This window comes from Fundulus heteroclitus, chromosome 1, assembly GCF_011125445.2.
Source record: "Fundulus heteroclitus isolate FHET01 chromosome 1, MU-UCD_Fhet_4.1, whole genome shotgun sequence".
NCBI lineage: Eukaryota > Metazoa > Chordata > Actinopteri > Cyprinodontiformes > Fundulidae > Fundulus > Fundulus heteroclitus.
The window spans coordinates 5,312,939-5,326,693 of NC_046361.1; the positions used below are offsets into that span (position 1 = coordinate 5,312,939).

General features: G+C 44.5%; 1 protein-coding gene across 1 annotated transcript; it reads left to right on the forward strand.

Moving 5' to 3' along the window:
• Positions 1 to 1,237: 1,237 nt before the first annotated feature.
• pim1 (Pim-1 proto-oncogene, serine/threonine kinase) lies at positions 1,238 to 4,836 on the forward strand. Its single transcript, XM_012849276.3, has 6 exons — positions 1,238 to 1,680; positions 1,911 to 2,017; positions 2,132 to 2,182; positions 2,287 to 2,653; positions 3,112 to 3,288; positions 3,384 to 4,836. The coding sequence occupies exons 1-6, from the start codon at positions 1,599 to 1,601 to the stop codon at positions 3,602 to 3,604; spliced, it is 1,005 nt and encodes a 334-aa protein (XP_012704730.1). The 5' UTR covers positions 1,238 to 1,598; the 3' UTR covers positions 3,605 to 4,836.
• The last annotated feature ends 8,919 nt before the right edge of the window (positions 4,837 to 13,755 follow it).

Below are 13,755 nucleotides of genomic sequence, written 5' to 3' on the forward strand. Positions count from 1 at the left end.
AGCATTTTTGAATTGAATTGGTTTTTATTTTAAGATTTGAGTTCCTGTTTCTATGTTGCACAAATACTGTAAAACACGAGTGACTGTTTACAAAATGGGATGAAATTTCCAAGGAAAACAAAAGGTGAGTTGAAGCAGGAGGCGGGGAAGGAGGAGGGAGGGGGGAGAGGGAGAAGGAGCCTGCCATTCAGACAATAACATGCGCGGGAAAAGCAGGGCGGAGAGACGAAGAGTCGAAGGGGGGAGGAGGGGAAGGTGGGGAGAGAGAGAGGGGGGGGATGGAAGTCTTTTTATCTCCAGTTTCCCACATCCTGTGAACGGGCCGCAAACGCGGCCACCCAATTTGAAAGAATGAGTGGAATGCGCCTCTTCTCCTCCCCTGCGCCGCTTTGATGCGCGGCGGCGCAGTTTGGGAGGCAGGCAGCGTCAAAACGCAGCGGGAGAGCCTCGCTGCGGCCAGTAAAATGCTTTGTCTCAATGCGAAAGCACTTAGGTAAATGGTGGCTTGAGTAGATGAAACCCCGAAATGATGAACTGCTTTCGGGTTGTTTGCGCCTCTTTGTCCAAAACCGTCTTTGTGTCTGTTTTTTGAGTGCAGCTCAAACAGCGGCAGGCTGGTTTCGTCTACGGGTGCAGAAAAAGAAAGGAGGGAACTAGGAGCAAACTACTGGACTTTAAGTAGTTTCATGTAATACATTTTTAGCAATTGGCTGTTTATATATGCACAATACATCCAAATAACAATTATAGACTACTGTATAGAAGTATATTCAAAGTATCAAACAATATGAAAACTATTCATATAATTGCATTCATTATTTATAATATTTTAGATTAATTAAAATGTATATTTATATATTTAATTGATGCATACGTTTAAGTCTAGATTAAAAAAAATTAAATGCAACATGTAAAATAAACTACTTCTGTGATATGATCTGCATTGTTTATGTATTGCATGGGGGCAGGAAGCCCCGGTTTTGAATTTGCATCTGCCTCCAACATGAATTCCTAACAACGCATTATTCTAAACCCTTTTTGGCGCGTTTTGATTCCCGCCACGTCTGTCTGGGCTCCCGTCGGTTACGAGGGCGTCTCTATTTTCATCTTGTGATTGACGTGCGTTTGGAATCCGGTCTCGCGTTCCCATTGGCTCCCGGGGCTCCGGGAGGCGGGGTTAAAGAAGACGCCGGGGCGAATCGTCACGCCTTCTACTACCGCCTTATAAGCGTCCTACCCCCTGCTTTTTGTTTCCAGGAGCCGGTGTCTGGTCGAGGCATTGGTGATTTCGCTCTATCTCGTTTAACTCCTCTGTTTACAAACACCAAGAGGGAACAACTCTGCCTTCTCTTTATTTCCCTTTGTTTTTAAAAGAGAGAACACATCGAGTCAACGTTTCTGTCTTCGGCTTGGTTTTTCCTTTACTTCCCTGGACCGCGGGCGGATTTTGTCTCCTCTATCTGGATGAAAGGATCCCTGCCGCATTTTTTTTGTTCCTGCAACGTGGACACGCAGCGCGACGAGCAGCGACGGGAGGCTCCTTCTATCGGACTAAAAGGTTACCGCCGAGCGTCGCCGCCCTGGATCTGATCGACGGAATGCTGCTGTCCAAGCTCAATTCTCTGGCTCACATCTCCACCGTGGATATGCCGGCGAAAATGCAGCTCCAAGTTCAGCAAGGTTAGACGCCCTGTTTTCTCTCCCTCTGTGTGTCTCTCCGCTCCCCCGCCTCACCGCGGCGCTGCCCCGCGGTGAGGCGGGGGAGCCGCAGCAATGGCCGGCAGCCCGGTTCCCTAATTAGCAGGGGACGCGTGGGGCGATTTTATTTTTATTTATTTTTTTATTTATTTATTTTATTTTTTTGAGGCCGGCTCCGGTGCTCACCGGCTGTGTTTGTCTCTCTGTTGCAGTGAAGGAGAAGGAGCCTTTCGAGAAGCTTTATCAGGTCGGCGCAGTGCTGGGGAGCGGCGGCTTCGGCACCGTCTACTCCGGCACGAGGACCTCCGACGGAGCTCCGGTTAGTCGGCTTTTTACGCCTCCCGTGTTTCTATAAATCTCATTTTAATATGGCTGTTGCCCACATTCTCTCGTGTTCCGACTCTGACGTGGACTGTTCCCTCTGCCCTACCAGGTCGCTGTCAAGCATGTAGCCAAGGACAGGGTGACGGAGTGGGCAGAGCTGGTGAGAAACCCCCCCCATTTTTAGTCTCTCGAGCTTTAACGTCAGCGTTTACGTGTCTAAGTGCGGCGTTTGACTCTTCTTTTTTTTTGTCCGCGTGCCTTCAGGCCAACGGCTCGCGAGTCCCGCTGGAGATCGTGCTCCTGAAGAAGGTCGGCACGGGCTTCCGCGGCGTCATCAAGATGCTGGACTGGTTCGAGCGGCCCGACAGCTTCATCATAGTCATGGAGAGGCCCGAGACCGTCAAGGACCTGTTCGACTTCATCACGGAGAAGGGCGCCCTGTCCGAGGAGCTGGCGCGCAGCTTCTTCCGCCAGGTGCTGGAGGCCGTGCGCCACTGCCACAGCTGCGGCGTGGTGCACCGCGACATCAAGGACGAGAACATCCTCATTGACCTCCGCACCGGCGAGATGAAGCTCATCGACTTCGGCTCCGGGGCACTGCTCAAGGACACCGTCTACACGGACTTCGACGGTAAGATGATAAAAACAGTTAGATTATTATTATTTATTTTTTTTTACCCTGCAAATACGTTAGACCGCATGTGGACTTATGTCAGAAATTGCTGGGTCGTGTCGTCTCGCGCCATGGCTGCAGTTTTGTCGCCCCCTAATGGAGGGCAGTGGTATTTTTACAACTCAAAGTTTGTAAACAAAGTCACATGTCTGCTCACCCCCGCCCACATGGTCTGAACAAAAACATTGCCTGTCACGCTGCCTGGCACCTGAGCCCTTTATGATAAACTAGCTCAGCTGGCACCCTAAATGCTTTCATTTTCACTATTATTATTATTATTATTATTATTATTATTTCACACCATATAAACATTATTTGCAGATTGTATGTTTCATATCTGTTATGTATTTTGTCAAAGTGTAAATGTCATACACTTAAAACTTACAAGCCCCCCTTATTCCCTTTTTGTCTGACAGGCACACGAGTGTACAGTCCGCCAGAGTGGATCAAGTACCATCGCTACCACGGCCGCTCGGCCACAGTCTGGTCCCTGGGGGTCCTGCTGTACGACATGGTCTGTGGAGACATCCCGTTCGAACACGACGAGGAGATCACGAAGGCACAAGTTCTGTTCCGGAGGAAAGTCTCCGCAGGTAACCCCCTAGTTGCAGCTCATATCTCTCCCATCGCTTGTGCTCACGGTTCACGTTGACAGCCTTCCTAACTCGGTCGCCGCTTCCTCCCGCAGAATGCCAGCAGCTGATCAAGTGGTGCCTGTCCCCGAGGCCCGCCGAGCGCCCGTCCCTGGAGGACATCATCAACCACTCGTGGATGCAGGGCGCGTCCACGTCGGTGGCGCCCCTCGCGGTGCAGACGGAGAAGTCCGCCACGGAGATCCGGCTGCACAGCATCGCCCACGAGCCCACCGCGTTCATGCCCACCCCTGTGGCTGTGGGCGTGGCTCGGTGATGGCGGGGACACATCTCCAGACTGGTGGCTTGGTCTGAACAGCATTCCCACAAAGAGACTATTAAAGAGGCTTGGTTAATAGACTTGAAAAGAGAAGAGAAAGTGTGACGGCAGAGGCCTCACAGCACCTCTCGACTCGCCGCGCTGCGGACTCTAATCCGGGCGGCGGTCGCCCCGTGCCCTCCGAGGACGGGCGTGCACAGACGCCGAGCAGCACGTGTCCCGGCCGGTCCTCTGCGACAGCAGGCGGGCAGTGCGGGTTATGTAACCTCCCGGCACGCTCCCTTCCTCTGAAAAGGAAGAGCGGAGGCGTCGGTGATGACTTTATAAAAAGAAAAGTGCCTTATGTGAGATTGTTTCGGGGCAGGGGAAGCCTGAATATACTTGAATTTACAAACACAAAAAAGATGGCATCCTTTTTGTTCTTTACCTACTCTTTACAAGGCTTGTTTTTTTTTTCCTCTCACGGGCCTAGATCAGTAAAGCCTGTGTTGTTTTTTGTTGTTTTTTTTACAACCACTACTATCTTCACTACTCCATGTCATTAGCAACCAGACGACCTCATAGCGCCGGCAGCAACTCGTGCAAACAACGTCGAAAGAGATAGAAAGGAGAGAAAAAAAAACACTGGACTTACCTCAGTCTGTTTACTTCAACGCCCACCTCTACTCCACAACCTGTCCTTCCTCCTCCCTCCTCCTCCTCCTCTTCTTCCTGTGTTGTGCTGTTTGATACCAACACGTTCGCATCAACCTGAATGCACACAACAATGCAAATCCCCCACCATACCGAGATACAAACATCCTCTGCTCTTTAAAACGCGTCGATTTTATGTTTTTGTTTTGGGTTATTCTAAACATGTGCCTCACACAGGTCTTAAAAAAACAATTCGGTGGGGAAAAGAATTGTACATAAGAAAAGATATTTATTATTGTCGTGACAGCTCTCCAACACGCAACGAGCTATTTTTTTTGTTTTCCTGTTGTGGCAGAAGTTATTTATTTATTTATGAGAGAATCTCGGCTGTCTATGAATGTATATATTTCATTCCACAGTCACTGAAGGGCCCATGGATTATTTAAGAAAAAGACAAGGACGAGCTTTTTTTTTTTTCTTCCCCTTTTGGGTTTTTGTTTTTTGACCATATTTATTATGGCTTGAAATCCTCAAAGAGCAGACATGTGTGTATGTTTGTGTATGTCATGTAAATAAAGTGTAAATAGTCCTGAAAAGCACTTCCATTTTTAATGTATGTTAACATCCAACGTCTACTGATGGTAACCAGTGTCGTTCCACTGGGTATGGGTGTGTGTGTGTGTGTGTGTGCGCGCGTGTGTGTGTGTGTGAGAGGGAAAAATTTGCTGCATGATCGCAGCTTGGATCGTCTTTTTTTTTTTTTTTTTTTTTCTTCACCCACTCGATTTAGAATTGTAAAATACGTTAGAAGCTATTTTTATATGATTTCAATAAATATTTTTTTTTAAACTGACTCTCGATTCCTGTGCATTATTTTCAGCTTCGCTCCTGTTGCCGCTCAAAAGCTGTGTTTATTATGAACGCCTACACGGGTTTAGTAGGTTAGAAGGTTGTACAACTTCCTGTTTGACACTTTAGTAGAAAAACAGTCGATGCGGGAAAGCTGATGGGGAGATAAGGGGTGGCAGATGGCAGCGAAAAAAGGCCCAGAGTGTTTATGTGGTTTAGAGATGTGAAACGAGTTCATTACAGGCTCTGTTGACACTGAGGTGAATACACTGAGATGTACAGTTGAAACCAGATGTTTACATACACCATATAAAAAGACAAATAAGCTTCTCTTTTTTTATTCCCACTGTAAAAATCAGAATGACATTTTCCTATTTTAGGTCTGTTACAATTGCCAAAATTATTTCTATTAGCTAGATGCCAGAATAATGAGGACGATTTTTGGACAAAAAATTACTTTCTTCAAAATCAGAAGTTTCTACAGATTAAGATCACTATGCTTTTAAATAATTTGGGAACGACCACATGACTGTCATGTCTTTGGAAGCTTCTGGTTGGTTTATTGGCAACATATGAGTTGATCTGAGACACACCTGAGGATGTTTTAAAGGCAAACGTAAACCACTCTGCCTCTTTGTGTAACATTATGGGAAAGTCAAAAGAAATCAGCCAAGATAACAGGAAGAAAGTTGTGGACTTGTACAAGTCTGGTTCATCCACATTTCATATTCATGTGCTCAAATAATTATCGGCAAGTATAAACACCATGAAACTGTCCAGCCATCATAGCACTCAGGAAGGAGACAGGTTTGTGTCCCAGAGATGAAATGTGCGTACCAACCTAAAAACAAAAGACCTTGCTGACTGAAGCTGGAAAGAGTTTCATCAACAGTGGAACGAGTACTGGACCTATGTGAGCTAAAAGGCTACTCTGCAGGAAGAAGCCATTACTCCTGTGGTCTGATATTTTGCCATAATGACCATCAATACATTTGGAAGAAAGAAGGAGGAACCTTTCAGTCCTGGGAACACCATCCCAACTGTGAAATACAAGGGTGACAGCATCATGGGGTTGTTTTGCTGCAGGAGGGACTGGTGCACTTTACAAAATAGATGGGATCATGAGGAAAAAACATTATGTGAAAATTCTGAAGCAACATCTCAAGACATCAAGAAAGTTGAAGCTTGGGTGCAAATGGGTTTTAGAAATGGACAATGACCCAAAGCATACAGCCAAACTGATTAAACAGTTGCTAAAGGATAACAAAGTCAATGTTTTGGAGTGGCCACACAAAGCCCTGATCTCAATCCTTTGAAAATTGACTGGCAGAGCTGAAAAGACCTGTAGGAGTAAGGGAGCCAACAAACTTAGCTCAGTTATTCCAATTCACTTGGGAGGAATGGGCCAAAGTTCCTGCCAACTTTTGGGATAAGCTTGTGGAAGGAAATCCACAACGTTTGGCCCAAGTCGTGCGGTTTAAAGGCAACATTCTTTCTTAAAGGGTACATTTCTGACCTTTAAGAAAGTAGTAAAACAATGTCTAAATAATTATTGCTGTCATTGTTCTGGCATTTCAAATCTAGACATCATTTTGATAATCCAAATGGACCCAAGACAGGAACGGTTTCTTTGGATTTCATATCTGACAGTGAGGAAAAAAAGTTTGTCTTTTCATATAGTGTATGTAAACTTCTGGTTTCAACTGTATCTGGTGTCTTTAGCATATGTAAGACCTATTTGAAATTATGCTAATGTATAAATTGTCAATCATTCATTCTAATTTATTTATGCAATTGAACTATCCATCTAAAGTGAATTCTTAAATTTCCCTATTGAACAATCACATATTGCACATTCTGAAAGACTAGGTTTTTAATAGGCTTTGTGCGCAATATGGCGTCTGTCAACTACGGAGCCGCTTTTGTAGCGCATTGCAAGCTCGGATATCCGCTTTTACACCAGGTACGTTTGTACAATTTTTATAAGTAGTTACTACTATTAAAAGTTTCGTTTTGCAAGCTAAAAGAGGTGTAAGCGATGCACTTCCTAGTAAAAGCTAACCTAGCATGTTGTTAGCATCTGCTGTCTCCATCTGCAGCTCTGAACAGCTTCTGCTCCGTTCTATAGTCACAGCACGGACAGTAGTAAAGATTTCACTAATCACTGTCGGTCAAACATAAAACTATGAAGTGCATTGTTGAAATGTAGTTACGAGGTGTGTTGTTGAAGCTTAATGCACAGAAAATTGGGACAGAAGTAGGGCAAACAGCACATTGTTTACATTAGCTTTAGCTTTGCCTTCAGGGTGCATACTAGTCTTTGTTTAACTTCATATTGTCAAATTGGTGTACGGCGCTGACATTAACTTTAGGCAAGTCTTGGGGGCAACAAATGTAAAAAAGTGCCATTGTTTCTTTACAAGGAAACAGGGACCAGAAGTACTGGTAGTAATGCTTCTTAAAGCGGAAGTAGCGTCACGCCATTCGATGCAAGGAGCCAATTTGTCTCTCAGTTTTGTAATTTGTTTTCAATCAAAGATACCAGCATGTCATCCAAAGACTGTGAGAAAATCCCCATGAGCTTCTACAACTGAAAGTAGAGCACATCACCCCAGTTCTAAAGTCCTTCCACTGGCTCCCTGTATCTCAGAGAATATACTTTAAAATCCTTCTATTAGTTTATAAATCCCTGAATGGCTTAGCACCTAAATACATCACAGACTTGTTATCAGTGTATCAACCCTCCAGACCACTCAGGTCATCTGGCCTCAGCCTGCTCTGCAGAACCAGAACCAGATATGGAGAAGCAGCATTTAGTTCCTATGCTCCACTGATCTGGAACAAACTTCCAGAAAACTGAAATCAAGATTAAAAACACATTTGTTTAGGGCTGCCTTCGACTCTTCCAATTGAACTGTATTACTGAAATATAATTAGTTTACATTGTATTACAACTGTTTTTACTTGTTTGCTTTTAATTTTTATTTTCCCATGTTCTATTTTGTTTCTGCATTTTATTCCTGCTTGCTTTTATTCTGTTTTATTTTCCAATATTTTAATCATGTAAAGCACTTTGCATTGTCTCTGTACTGAAATGTGCTATATAAATAAATTTGCCTTGCCTTTGCCTTGAATCTAACTGTAAATTTATTATGGAGCTCAATCTGTTTTACTTGTATTTAATGATGAGAAACATAAGTCACAAACCAAACTGACGCAATTAAAAGGATGGACAACAAATACCAGATATTCTACTTCTACCTGAAGAAAAAGGGAGACGTTAGAATGATGAGAGAACATTCAGCAGCTAATAAGTCAAACCATTGAGCTCCACCAGCTCTGAGATCTTTAGCAGATTCTCCCAAGACTCCGTGTGGAGAAGTTAGCCTAAATCTCCCTGATTTATAGCTGTCTGTTAAAGAATGGGAACCAGGGGGCAGGAAGAGAAGGGCTTCAGTTCCATCTTTGTGGACACCTGTTATCCTTCACTCTCACTCTGGCCACAACACAAGCAGTCCGATCTTTGCAGCTGAAGTAGCCAAAGTGGCAGTGTTCTCCTGTACGGGAATGCTGGCACAACGTCTTTTGAGCCGGCCTGGGGGTTGGTTCACATCAGGCCAGTCGCAGGTAATCTGTGCACCAATATTTGACTGTTTGGGCAGCTCTGGGCCTGCTGTGGTACCCACCCACGAAAGAAGAGCCTCGTTTCAGACAATTGGAAAACAAAGGAGGTTTTCTTTGGGATTGCAGGAATGGGAAGCAAGCAGGACTGGCAAAAAGACTAATAATAATAATAAAATGATGAATAATAAAAAAAATAATACCTAACCTAATAATCCTAACACTCCTGATAGGGGTAAACCGAGTTTGCCACGTGTCTCAAGCTCCGATTGATGTATCCTTTGCTTTCCAAGCAGCGAAATATCTTATTTTTCAGAAGGCCATACCTCACGAGGAGCGCCAAATCAATCAGCAGATATGTCTGAGAGAATGGTTGGAGACTTAAATACATTTGGGCTAATCTTCGGCTGTTTCTCACATAGGACCAGGGAAAAATATCTGGATTAATAATTTTTAAAACTCATGTGCGTCAGAGTCCAAGTTGGGGCGACAGTGGCGCAGAAGTCAGGTGCTTCCCCTGCTGTAAGCGGTGAGTTGCCACTTCGAGCACCAGCTTCAACCTTTTCAGTTTTTGTCTCCTTGGGCAGGATTGTATGGCAGCCTGCCACTTCTGTCAGTCTGCCCCAGGGCAACTTTGGTTACAATGTAGCTCATCAGCGTGTAAATGACTAAATGTAGCTTTGGGGTCATCAGAACTGGACAAAGTGCTTTACAAGTACCGGTCATCAAAATGATTCCGACATCTAAAGTCTGTGCCTCAAACACACATAACAGCTGTGTTTTTCTGCATAGAAAAACCAAATTGTTCCGTCGTAGAGACCAGAATACAACACTGGATGACCTGAGGGGAAAAATAAGAAGTTAAAATGTGACATTTTAGGGGTCTCCTTTGCTGCAGTGCATTTAAAACAGATAGAACAGACTCTTGTTATAATGTTTGCAAGTACACAAAAAGTTTGGATCGGGTTACAGTGTTTCCCCGAGGGCAGCTGATCTGGGTAACAAACGGTCCTGTCGTTCCAAAATCCCCCGTGGTGTCTGTGGTGGTGCTCTGTAGCATTACAGCTGCAGGCCAGTCAGACATATCGCCAACTGCCAAACGTATTTCTCACACAACCTTGGCTGCGAGCTGAATTGTTGCAGTATTTGTGCGTTCACAGACACACGAGAATCCATCTTGTCCCGCTCGCTTCTCAGTCGTTTAGGCCCAAACCAAAAACGGTTCGGGCCAATCGCGTTGCAGTATTATGGCTTAAGGCGGGACATACCCCTGTGACGAAAGCAAGAGCTGCCGGGTCAGAATCCACGATTTCTTCTCGGAAAGAAGAACTGCTTCGGCAAAGCTGTCCACAAGGTTCTGGAGTGTTAATGAGAATTTTTGACAGGTATTACAGAAGTGCATTTGTGCCGTCAGATGCAGATGTTGGACGAGCAGGCCTGGCTTTTAGTCTCCGCTCTAATTCATCCCAAGGGGCTCTATCGGGTTGACGTGTGAAGCATTCAGATTTCCTTTCACTGGAACTGAGAGGCAACCCCATCACCAGCACCACCAAATGTTAGACTTGGCACAGGACAGTCAGACATCACCAAAACACAGACTCACCCATCAGATTGTCAGATGGAGAGGCATGAGAACACGTCTCCACTGCGCTGGACTCCAGTGGCGGCTGCTTTACACCACTGCATCCGGCTCTTTGCACTGATGTATGGCTTGGATGCAGCTGGTGGGTCATGGAAACCCATTTCAAGAAGGTCTCTATGCTCTGTTCTGGAGCTAATCTTTAGGCTGCATGAAGGTTGGAGGTCTGTAGCGATCGACTGCAGAACGTTGGTGACCTCTGCTCACTGCGCTCCTCAGCATCTGCTGCCCCCTCCGCTCCGTCAGTCTGCGTGACCTACCACTGCAAGGCTGACTTTCTGATGTTCCAACTCACTTCCACTTTATTATAACACCACTGACAGCTGAAGGAGGAATATTTAGGAGCGAGGAGGTTTCACCAGGTGGCGTCCCATCACAGAACCACGCTGGAGCTCACGGAGCTCAACAGAGCGACCCATTCTTTCATAGATGTTGGTGGAACCAGTCTGTACGCCTGGTGCTTGCTTTTGAACACCCGTGGTCATGGAGGCAACAGGAGTACCTGACATCCATCATTTCAATGGGCCAGCAAATACTTTTGGCACCATGTATAGCCCACAGCTTTTTTTTCCTTTTAATGAATTTTGTTTTTATGCATGGATCATTCTGTAAGAGATCCAACGTTAGGACGAAGAAAAATGTGTGCTTTTGCAGCACAAACACATACGAATATCAGGTAACAAGGCGGGACTAACAATGTGACACTGTATGAGAGAAATGCACCACATTATACATTATAACCTTTTTTTTGGTCAAATTTCACTGTGCTACTTTAGCCTAAAAGTAAAGATCGTGAATAATCCACACAAAAGCATAGGCATTCTCTGCCATTCGGATGATGACCCGACTTAGTGTCTTCCTGAATCCTCCTACCAGGCTGGCCATTTTCACGGGGATTAATCTGGACATGGGAGCGGCGATGGTGACCAGCAGGCTCTAACCTCTCAGAGGCCTGTTGTCTCTGATAGATAAGAGTTGTAGGTTTAATCAGTAGCGAGGCTCCTTGGGGGATTTCTGGACTCAGCACTAATCTTCAGAGACAGCGCTGCGCGGACCCCACCTTACAGCCGGGAGAAGATTTACAGCTGCAGCAAATGAGCTCGGAAAAAAAAAAAAAAAAGGCCGCCGTTCCCATCCGTCCCAGTTAGTGTGTGTGTGTCAGGACAACACAACGTGTGTTTACCTGCTGGGGTCCAACTGGATGAGGGGCCGCGATAAAAAAAAGGTGGAAACGGTTCCCACCGGGTTTGCAAACTGGTCGAGCAACCTTCGGTAGATGCTTCGACCTGGAATGACACCAGCAAATAACCAGGCAGCACTCATGCAGTAAGGCTACGTGTGGAGAAATGCGTCTCCTATTTCCTTAAAACTTTGTAGAGGTTTTAATGCGTGTCGAGGATCAAAGTTCTGCCCTGTTGGAACACCTAAGTGTACCCGGGTTTTGGCCTACTGCCCCCCTCAGATGAAAGAAAATAGGTTAGTTGTTCAGGAAAAGATAAACCACAACACAAACGCATGCCATGATCTGGAAACACTGAGCATAAGTGTCCTTTCCCACAGTGAGATCAGTTTTATAGAGAGAGAACTCCCTGCTCCAAAAGACACATGTTGGACGCAGTGACAAGAAGACTGATAGGATGAGTCAAAGTTAGGCACTCGAATCTAATAACTCTGCACCAACTCTATAGCATGGTGGCAATAGAATCATGCAGTTCATGGCACTGGTGTGTTGCACAAATGGAGGAGTCCCTCCAAATTCATACATTTCAAGCATGGATCTTCTCAGAACCCTGAATTCATCCTATTGAACATTTCTGGACTGGGCTGAAAAGCATCATTCCACCTATTCTTGCAAAAACAACAGTTAAAACACATATTTAGCCAGAACCTTGCTCTTGGCTACATAAGTGTGTGTTTTTGGTGGGATTTACTAAGGGGCATTTGACCAAATATCAGTGGGGTGCATGTAAACATCTGAGGCTGTTTGAAAGGCAAAATGACACGATGACAGCTTCTGGCCATTTTCATACTGCTTTTATAAACGGATGCAAAGATAATAAAAATTACATTTCTGAAGAGTTTAAGTTTGGAAAGTGTAAATGAGAAATGCCATCTTTGTTTGAAAGAACTGTAATAAACCAAATGCAGCTTTGGTGGACAGTTTAGAAAGACAACAGGCTACTAAAGTCTCTCTCTTCTTTCAGTTGCTGTCTAGCAGGCGTATTTCTGATAGCCTAATGGGTTTATTAGTTTGGTTAGAAGCCACACAGCTACTGTCTTGGATAAATAGCAGCAACAGTTCATGCGGATCGTTTGTGTTTGTGATCGTCATTTTTTTCCCCAAAAACGTGACTTTTGTTCTGGTGCCTTGAAGGTGATATTGACCAATCTGCAGCCTCAAATGAGTTGCTTTGAAGTGCGGCTGGCACATTTGTGTCATTGCGACACGTTTACTTAGAATTTGTCTCTGGTGTTTGACCAAAAATGTGTTTCCTGTACATTTTGTGCTGTTTCAGAACAAGAGCACACCAAAAAAAAAAAAAAAGACAGAAAATGTTATAAAATTGCAAAAAGAGGATTTTTTTCCCCCAAGCAAACCATCAGGATATGAGCGCTCAGAAAAGCATATTTACTTATTTTTTCAACTCACAAAATTGATGTACATTGAGAAAGACTTTGGACATTTTTAGACAATTTTTGCATGAATAAATAGCCACGCTTCCATTCTCTACTTGTAGAAGCAAAAGGCAATTATATCCTGAGAGACTGTCCCAGGAATGTCTGTGAGATAATGCAGAATTTCTGTAGAAAGCAGGTAATGCCTCAGGGGTTTTTCTAATGCCTCGCCCATTGTCTCCTAAATTACTGACAAAGATTCAAAGATTCTTCATTGTCACCGCGTTCTGCTTCAAGCTGAAAACTCACGCAGCATCGTCTAATCTGTGGTTCATCAGTTCTATTTGGTCTTACATCAGCTCACGCAAGCTTTTAGTCCATTTCTCTCTCTTTTTTTTTTTAAATCAGTTAAATAGAGACGGATGGATCGGTTAAATATAGATGGAGATCACAACAAAAAAAAAAAGAGGCTAAAAATAAAAATTCCATCTCCAGCATGAAAAGAACATGTAGAATCTTTTGATCTGCTGGAGCTTTTTTCTGTTCGGGTAGTGAAAAACGCAAAAACACACACACAAACACACACACACACACACACACACATGCGCACAACATTTCCCTGAAAGAGGCCACAGCTAACTGGGGAGCACACATTTCTACGAATGAGACCGCTGATCATTTCCCCTCTCGTTCTGAGAAGCGCATGCTTATTCAGTGTCTGTGTGTCAGTCCAAATTTGCCGCCAAAAAAAAAAAAAAAAAGGGTTCTGCTGTTCTTAGTTAACAGGTCA

Excerpts from the sequence above, each read along its gene's own strand:
- pim1 (XM_012849276.3), top strand. The coding sequence starts at position 1,599 with ATGCTGCTGTCCAAGCTCAATTCTCTGGCTCACATCTCCACCGTGGAT. Across the intron at positions 1,681-1,910 it reads GCAGCTCCAAGTTCAGCAAG|TGAAGGAGAAGGAGCCTTTC; the intron begins GTTAGACGCCCT and ends TCTCTGTTGCAG. Across the intron at positions 3,289-3,383 it reads CCGGAGGAAAGTCTCCGCAG|AATGCCAGCAGCTGATCAAG; the intron begins GTAACCCCCTAG and ends TTCCTCCCGCAG.